This window comes from Sinocyclocheilus grahami, unplaced genomic scaffold (genome assembly GCF_001515645.1).
Source record: "Sinocyclocheilus grahami isolate Dianchi unplaced genomic scaffold, SAMN03320097.WGS_v1.1 scaffold23.1, whole genome shotgun sequence".
Classification (NCBI taxonomy): domain Eukaryota; kingdom Metazoa; phylum Chordata; class Actinopteri; order Cypriniformes; family Cyprinidae; genus Sinocyclocheilus; species Sinocyclocheilus grahami.
The window spans coordinates 130,390-139,973 of NW_015505202.1; the positions used below are offsets into that span (position 1 = coordinate 130,390).

Sequence of the window (9,584 nt, forward strand, 5' to 3'; positions counted from 1 at the left end):
TATATATATATATATATATATTGATTATGTTCATAATCAAAGGCTTCCACTGTTTGAGCAGAAAGGATTTGGTTAATTCTGGTACAGCAGTGTTTTAATTGTTGTAAAGTTATCTTTAAAGTTATTTTTGACATTTGACATCCAGATTAAATGTGCTTATGTTTTAGTTCTGTTGCATATTTATTTTTTAAAGACATGTATTTAAGTAAGTCCCGCACTGATAGTCAAAATGTTGTTGCTTGTGGTTTGCCGTTCTTAGTACTAATGAGCAAAATGTAAACTATTTAATTTGTCTATAGAAGATTTTCATCTTACCACTCACAATAAAAAGTATGTGTTAATTAAATTGATGTGAGAAATAAATAGTAAATGACTTGACAAGTTTCAGCCTGATTAAATAAACATCTTATGCCACTAGTTAACTGAACGTTTCAGTTGAACAACTTCCCTGTTTCTTTTAGTTTTAGAAGTCACAATGAAGCAGCTCATTACCATTTGTTACAGTTCTGTCTATATTCTTAAAGATATGTGTATGCTGTTGAGTGCAATAAAACAAGGTCTGTGCAATACCCCAGAGTATCACTGTAATGAGTCATTTGCATTCTTCCCCTTGAACTTACGAAAGTGTCACAAATAAAGTTTAATTTTGTGAACACAAGATGCTGAGTTCTTCTTAAGAGTTTATTTATAAGCATCAATTTGGAAACACATTTTTAGGAAAGAATGTTGCATAGTTTTTTACATTGACAGTTTTTACAGTGGATTAACATTATACATGTTTATATCTTCCATGTGTGTGCTAGCAAAGTGTGTTGACCTGTTAAGACAGAAAAGTATTCAACAGTACATTTAACAATACTTAAAGAAAGCTGTATCTGGATCTTAAAATTAAATAGACCCAGAGCAATTAAACAAGAGCAACATTTAACAAGGTACACTTCATGTTTGGGGTTAGTAAATTTTAGGTTAGTTTTTTTTTCCATCAAGGATGCATCAAACATGACTAAGGACATTTATTATGTTACAAAAGTTTTCTATTTTAAATAAATACCGTTCTTTTAAATTTTGAACATCGAACTTTCTATTTATCAAAGAATTCTAGAAAAAAAATTCCACAAAAACATTAAGCGGCACAACTGTTTTCAAATTGATAATAATAAGAAATATTTCTTAAGCATCAAATCAGCATAGAATCATGTGACACTGAAGACTGCAGCTGAAAATTCAGCTCTGCCCGTACTGGAAAAAAATGAAATTTTAAAGTATATAAAAATAGAAAACAGTCATCTTAAATTCTAATACTATTTCACAGGTGTACTGTTTTTTACTATATTTTTGATCAAATAAATGCTGCCTTGGTGAGCATAAGAAAAAAAAAGAAAAATCATACAACCCTTTTGAACAATACTGTATATTATGTGTATATAAAATGTAGTTTATAAGAATTTCAGTTAACTAAATTTAGTTTAAGGAAACAGTCATCAAAATTGTATATGTATTTTCAAATCTTGCTTTTCTCCAAAGTACACCCAAAATAAATTGTTCTTTATTATGTTCTTGTTGTTTTTGTTCTTTCTGTTTTTTTCATCAAAGATGTTGGAAGATGAGAGATGTTAGTCCAATACTTCCACCTGCAATTTCAGAAACACAGAGACGACATAATCCATCACCGCTCTACGCTGTTTGTTCATTTGGCACCAAACCTTTGTGTCATATTATATACCTTTCACTTTGATAAATACAGCAAAAGAGAAACCAACAGCACTTTCCCAGGACAAACGTCATCTGGTGCGTAAGAGGCTTCTTGAGTATTCATGGATTGCTTTGCATGTGTGACAGTATCTAACTTTGAATATCACTGAGAACAGAATTGTCCAAACATAAACAAAATCAAATGCTTGTAATGCAATTAGCTCGTTCCACTTAATAAAAATGCACCAATGATTAATTGAACAGTTGGGACTAATCAATGACACATCAGACCAAATATAGATCAAAATATGTCATGCAACATAAGGTATATCAGACATAAATAATCTGAGGCAGAGCAGTCACAGATGGGATGTGAAGAGTAAACATTTGTTAGGGCCCTCTGTGCAAGCAGAGATAGGCTCTCTCTGAATTGACAGCACAACCTTAATTGTGTCTATGACGAGGGAACCATCACGTCAAAACCATTAACATTGGGATGGGGTGACATGAGCAATATTGATCCCTTCAGGATAGATGGCACTCTGAAGATATAAAACTGAAGATCCTGGCTGGGGCGAGAGTACTGAAGACTGGAGACACCCGCCAACCTCTCAACATGTTGTCACTGGCACTGCTCTACATTCTGGCTGTGGTTTGCTCTGCACTGAGAACTGATGCGCTGCCTCTATATTCAGACACGGCACTGCCTCAACAGGAAGGTAAGATTATCAGTGTGCTCTTGAGAAGTTGGCAAGCTCATGATTTTTGTTAAGGCTGAACATGAAGCTAAATGTATGGTGAAACCCATGTCTAATAGACATTGGGCTGATTGCTGAGTGTTCAATATCCCTTCTGCTTTCATTGTAAATGTTAAAGAGGAAGTGGTGAATGCAGTATGGGAAAGATTTGATAAAGACCCATGAGCTTGATCAGTGATAGCTTAACAGAATAACTCAATTCGTCTTCACTAAAGCTTTTAAACATATACATTTAATTTAGAAACAGAAGATTTTTTTGGTGAAACTTCAAATAACACTGTAAAACATGTTCAAAGTTGTCAATAAAACAAAGAATATTGGAATATGTTTTACAAGAAAATACTATTGCAGTATTTCTTAAAAAATTCATAAGTCAATGTATAACATGCTGTTTCTTTGTGATTATTGTTTCACCACCAACTTTTTTTCAGTGTAGTTTTCAATAATGACTCAAGTTTTGTAGTTCATAATTGAATTGCTTTTTCCTTTTTTTCTGTCTCAGAACTGATTCAGAAACTGGTGGCAGAGGTTGAGGACAGACAGAATAATGACTTAACGGAGCAAAGGGACATCAAAACTGTGCTCCCTGTCCTGCTCCAGAGAGGTGAGACTGTGACTCTTGGGTACTTATTATTACATAACATTTCTCATGTTATTAGAATGGATAAATTTTTCAAAAACTCCTGCAGCCTAATCATGTTTTTTTTTTTGGCTTAAACTTTCTTTCTAGGTGCAAAAGAAACGTTGCAACAAGAGAAAATAAATAACATGGTATGATCCTACTCTTTGTAATGAATTTTCAATTTCTTTCTTTCTAATTAAAAGGTAACTAAAGTGACAATGAATATGTTCTGTGTCTTTAGGAGGAGGATTTCAAAGCAGTCGTCTTGAAACTCGCAGCAGCTGATAACCTGCGTTCTCAAGGCTATGTACGATCTGAGCAAAACTTGCCCAAAAACAATAAGAGAGGTGAGCAATTAAAGAGACTAAACAGAGGTCCTCATATATGTTGTGCAAATAAAAAGATATCAATGTTTTCATGACAAAAAGCAACAACAACTACTTAAGATTATGCAGTGTAAATTTACTCAGAGACTAAATATGTCAAAGACAGCATAATGACTATTCTTATTGCATTACTAAATACAATTTTTGTCCTTCATTTTACAGCCTGTTTTTGGAAATATTGTGTTACAAACTAAGAATGAATCCACTGAAATGGACAGAGGACCAGCCTAACATACCTTATGTACAAAGATCTAAAATATATGCTTTTGTTTTCCCCCATAAAAAATCCATATAAATATCCATCCATGCCGTTTGACATTGTGAATATATATATATATAGTAATCTATAAGGAATATGAATGTATTTTTTATCATAAAAGAAAACTGACCTAGAACTGCAACTGTAAAATAAATAGAGTCTGGGTAAAACAGATCAGTTGTAATATTTGTGTGTGTGTGTGTGTGTGTGTGTGTGTGTGTTTTAAATCCATCTTTCATCAAAGCTCTGGATTCAGACTGGATGTGCTTCATGTTCACGTGAAAAGAGAAAGACAAACTTGTGATGTGTTTGATATTAATTTTATTTTTAAGTAAAATCTGAAAGAAAGCAGTTTAATCTCTTTCTTAAACAATCACAAAGTCTAACAATGGTGTCTGTGCAACTCATCCATCCATCACAATAACCCTTAATACAAAACAACCATTACTGCCGCATGACTCACTGACTCCAGTTCTGCGCGTGATTTGACTAAACTTTTGTCTCTACAGTGTTTTTAGCTCAATCCTACAGATGATTAAAACACATAGACTTTTTAGGTATACATTACATGTAACCGAATACGCCCTAATGAATGTAAAATACATATATACACAAATATGCACAAAAAAACTATTACATATGATATGCAGTTAAAAGCACAACTCTGTTGACTGTTGTGCTCAAGATCACTTGCAAAGGATCCTATAACCTCTAAAACTACCAGAATAAAGCCTATTTGACTGTAGTATTCTAGTAAATCTAATGGGCTTTGAGATCGCAGGCACAATGAAAGCAAACTTTGTGTGTTGTGGTGTGGTTTTTTTTTTGTCTTCACTGTAATAGATTTCCATACCTGTGAACTACAACTATGTAGATGGCTATAAACCTTTTATTTAGTTTTATTTACACTATTTAAACATTTTAATCACAATATCGCTTCATTAATCCGAAGCTCAGTTCCTCTTGGCCACACTCAGATAGGCTTTCTCAATTTCATTAATCTGAAGCTCAGTTCCTCTTGGCCACACTCAGATAGACTTTCTCAATTTCAATGTCAGCTGGACAGGTCTGGCTGAACTCTTCTCTCTCATATGCATTCTGCAGGTAACGCCACACTCCAGTGAACTGAGCAGGAATCTCAAAATTACAATACTTTTTGGCAGCAACCTACAAAAACAAAAAACAAAATGAACACATTTATAAATATGTATTTAAAATGAAATAGCTTTATTAAATCACACAGTCCTGTATGTGTGTGTGTGTGTGTGTGTGTGTGTGTGTGTGTGTGTGTGTGTGTGTGTGTGTGTGTGTGTGTGTGTGAACCACAGAGGCATATCACCTTGATGACGTGCAGCTTTGGTAACAAGTTGCAGTCTGCCAGTGTCAAGCGGTTGCCATCAAGGAACTTTCTTTTGGATTCGCTGAGGTTTTGATCCAGCTCATCCTGAAGCAGAGTGTTCAGATAGTCATCCAGGCGCTTAAACTCCCTCAATAAGGCTTTTTCGTGGACTGAGGAATCAAACAGTAGAGAAAAAACATATTTAAGAGTGATATAGTACATTATAGTCTAATTGTGATGCCATGGTGTCTACATGCGCAGGAATACGTAGATACTAATTTTGTTTAGTTCCATTATGTAGGCCTAGTAATTGAATCTAATTATGTAGCTAAATATTTTCTAAATATTATCTTTGCTGATACAAACAGTGAAAATCTTCATAAAACTGTTTATTATTACCCACTGTCTCAGTTCCATCCAGTCTGCGCATTAATAGTGTGGATTTTCATTCATCTTTCTGCAGGTCACATCAGTATATGGCGACAAAATACAGTCTTTATGAGTAATTGAACCATTCATTCATTGAACCGATTCGTTTAAAAATGCTGATTCATCTAGACAGGCCATGCTACTGTTATTTTGAACAACTCATCGAATCATTCACTGAACTGATTTGTTCAAAACACTAAGTCATGCAGGAAGGAAGCACTTCAGTAATGTTGGGGATACTACGTTTCTGCTGTGGCTACGTTTGGAACTTTCTTGGCAATATTGTGTCTAAAATGTAACTTTTTATGTATTGTTGTATAAAAGCAATATCACAGAATCGTGTTACCTCTGTGGCTGTGCTACTCAAATAAGGTCCTAAAAATGTCTCAAGCAGATTTCACAATGGTATCCTCCACATTGACTTGACAAACAGAAAACTGTTTGGTGTGAAAGTGACTGAACTTTTGGAATTTTCGTTAATGTGACTGCACCTTAAGACACCACACACATTTTGAACTAGCAAACAGCATCATGAATCTGTGGCATAAAGTAGTTCTAAGACACTGAGTTGTTATGACCGTGTAAATAAGTAAGGAAAACCATGTAATTTTTCATTTCTTGTATGTCTTGGCTGTGAATGAAACTTACAAGCATTGTTTGGGCTGTTCTTGATGAACGCGGAGAACTTGGCAAAAATGTCAGCGCCAACATCAAAAGACTCTTTGTAGCGGGGGCTGAGATGAGGATAGCTGATAGGATAAGACAGAGAGAAACATTTATAGCCAGTCTTCACACACCCAAAAGATATACATCCAACAACATTCACATTATTATGCTGACATTTAAAAAGTCTATACATAATGCATGTTAAATATGCCATAGGGTTTTATTTTTAAAATATTTTGTCAGTACACTACTGTTCAAAATGTTAATAATTTTAGTACTTTTGACAGAAGTCTCTTATGCTCATCAATACTGTGTTTATTTGGTCAAAAATACAGTAAAATACAGCTATTTGATCATAACTACAGTAAAACAGTAGTATTGTTTCTTTTATTATTAAAAAGTAAAAAAAAAAAATGTAATGCATGTTTGTTGAATAAATGTATTCATTTCTTTAAAAAAAAAAAAAAAAACAGTACATGATTTTGGCCAGTGCTGATATTCTAATATCTTTGAAACCATTAAAATAAAATTATAAGTCAGCAAGAACTATCCTGAAGTACTGGGTGGAAAGTCTTTGATATGGATGATTTATTAATGTCAATGCATCAGGTATTTCTTAAATAAGGGCAGCTGTGTGATTTATGACAGAATAACACTAGAATAATATGTTTATGAAACGTTTTTTTTTGTCAAAGTGAAGCCAATATGTTTGATATGGCATTACATGAGCTAACAGACATGCACAATACCGGGGAGGGGCGAGGGTGGTCTCCAGGAACTCTTCGATCTTAATGAAGTCGGTCTTCAGCGTGCCATTGTACAGGAGGAAAGGAGGGTTGGTACCTGGAGCTAAGTCTTTTAGCTCTTCTGGCTTCCTAAACAACACAGGGTGGAGCAAAGGAGAAGGAGTGTAAACCACAGGGTGTGGACATGGTCAATACGAAGTCAGTTATTGTACAAGGAGAGTCTTTGAATGAGACCTAAAGTGATTAATGCTTCTTTAAAACAATATTAAACTCAGTTTAATCTCTCAAAGCACACGGATATGGGAGTGTCCGGCTGGTAAATGGGTGAAAGCTGCATTTGCTTAAGAAGATTTAGATGAGAACAGTGCAATGGGAAAGTTCACACTGCCTTGATCATGTTTGTAGTACTTTGACCAATTTGTGTTATCAAATTCAGTCCGGTGCTGGCCCACAGTTCCTCAGATTTCGCTATTTGTTTACTGAATTCCTTTCCATTAGATTGCCTTATCGTCATGTTTCCGAGATATGAAGCTTAATTTGACACTCACTTCCTCATGTCAACAGTGGTTACTGTGAACTTCACTCCTTTCAGCCAAAGAACCATGAAGAGTCTCTGGCAGAAGGGACAGTTCCCCACATTCTCTCCGTCATGACCCGCCTTGAGATGAAAAAAAGAGAAATCCATGGTCAGTATCACATACGCACAGACTAGACACTAAGTCACATACATAAGGTCACATATAGGTCACATATAGAAGCACACACTGTAGATTTCCTTAACCCTCATGTTCTGTTAAGATTTACCGTACTGTTTTTTATGTTTGAGGTCCCAGAGACCCTGCATGTATAAAATAATTAATGGCACATTTGACTTTCTTTCTTCTGTGGAACATAAAAAAAAGATGTCAGTGTACAAGAATAATGCATCAGTGTCAATAAACTTAAAGTCAATGGGGTTCAGTGTTGTTTCAATGTTCTTCAGATTCTGGAAAGACATGAGGGTGAGCATGATGACAGAATTTAAATTTTTTTGGTGAATTATCCCTTCAATCAAATCCCAATAGAGGAAGATAAAAAATAAGTACATCAAAGTATTACTATGTTTGCATGCATTGCACAGCCGCCTATTGCTAGAAAGCTGCTTAAGACGCAAAATGGCATTTGTGTTTATATACGCTATTACTCTCTAGTATACACTCAGTATACTAATATAAGTTTGCGGTTGGTACTTTTTTATGTTTTGGAAAGAATGATCTTATTCTCATCAAGGCTGCATTTATGTAATGGAAAAACAGTAATACTGTGAAATATTATTACAGTTACTAATATCACTATTACTCTAGTCTTCACTGTCACATAATCCTTCAGAAATCATTTTAATATGTTGATTTGGTGCTAAAGAAACTTTTATTATTTTTATCAATGCTGAAAACAGTTACGCTGCTTCGTATTTTTGTAGAAGCTGATCTTTTTTCAGCATTCTTTGATGAAAATAACAGCATTTAACATTATAAATGTCTTTACTGTCACTTTTAATCAATTTAATACATCCTGTCTGAATAAAAGTATTATTTGTTTTACTAACCCCAAACTTTTAAACAGTACTGTATATAAGTGTTTTGCTTTCTCCACAACTTTCCATTTCTTTAGTTGTAGGTTTTATCCACACATACAGTATATGTGTACTCTTCAAAAACATGTTAGAATGCCTTGCATGCATTTACATGACAGAAATCCAGGTATTAAACTCTGAGAAAGGCGTGTTACACTGAGAAAAAAAAAATCTGTAGAAAAACAGAAAAGGTACTGGCAGGCACTAGTTTTCTGCCAGGATATTATATCCGGACATTAAGTTTACGGACATTTCCTTTAACCCTAAAACACAATGCAATTCATCATTTAAAATACTCATAAAACACCTGTGAAAAATCCATACAGAAAATTCCTTCATATTAACACAGTACACTGGGTCATATTTTTGGGCCCTGACTTTTTTTTTTTTTAGAATGTAGCATAAGAAAACATGTGTTTACATGATGTTTCAGACTGCTGCTCTTTTGAAAAAGCCATTTTCTTATGTGTACATAAACATAGTCAGTAGATATTTAAACACCATTGGGGTCTCTGAGACCCCCAGCAGTGTTATTATTGATGGATAGCTTTTATTTTTAACTAAATGTGACCCTCTCTACAAAAAGAATAGGACATAAATAGCACATGTGTTTTGTGGGTGTGGGTGGACAATTCAAGAGCTTGATCCAAATAGAAGAAAAGCAGGAATTGTCTAGAAGAGGGAGATAACAGATCTGAACAATGCTTCTATCGCCCATGATGCACATCTTTTCAAATTAGAACATTATCTAGCGTAGCGTTAGTTCTGGCAGGTCACGTTAGTCAAGCTCGCATCAGCTGACTCTCAGCTGATCTCCATCAACCTATGGGAATACGACACCTGTCTAAGTATTTATATATATATATATATATATATATATATATATATATATATATATATATATATATATTATATATTTATTATATCCCTCAGTATTATCAGCAGTTTTCGGATTGCTCAATAGCTAATTACCCTCCTCCATCCCCAACTCCTCCTCTGTCAGTCAGGATTCAGCCTTCTGATTCTCCTTTGAATCAGACTAATTCTAAAATGTGTACATAACATTATTGAACTT

The 9,584-nt window shown here is 34.4% G+C and overlaps 1 protein-coding gene across 3 annotated transcripts in view; it reads right to left on the reverse strand.

Annotated features, from left to right (window-relative positions):
- Nucleotides 1-4,021: 4,021 nt before the first annotated feature.
- Nucleotides 4,022-9,584, reverse strand: part of LOC107560166 (chloride intracellular channel protein 2-like) — a 10,255-nt gene continuing 4,692 nt past the window's right edge. Inside the window, exons 2-7 of one of the 3 annotated variants that reach the window (XM_016244282.1) lie at nt 7,446-7,555; nt 6,901-7,026; nt 6,134-6,234; nt 5,057-5,226; nt 4,765-4,884; nt 4,022-4,709 (exon numbers count right to left, since the gene is read on the reverse strand). In XM_016244282.1, coding sequence (XP_016099768.1) covers nt 4,671-4,709; nt 4,765-4,884; nt 5,057-5,226; nt 6,134-6,234; nt 6,901-7,026; nt 7,446-7,555 — 666 coding nt within the window. In that variant the 3' untranslated portion in view covers nt 4,022-4,670. Of the gene's footprint in view, nt 4,885-5,056; nt 5,227-6,133; nt 6,235-6,900; nt 7,027-7,445; nt 7,556-9,584 lie in introns of all 3 variants that reach the window. The other 2 variants (XM_016244273.1, XM_016244264.1) reach the window with 2 other exon arrangements.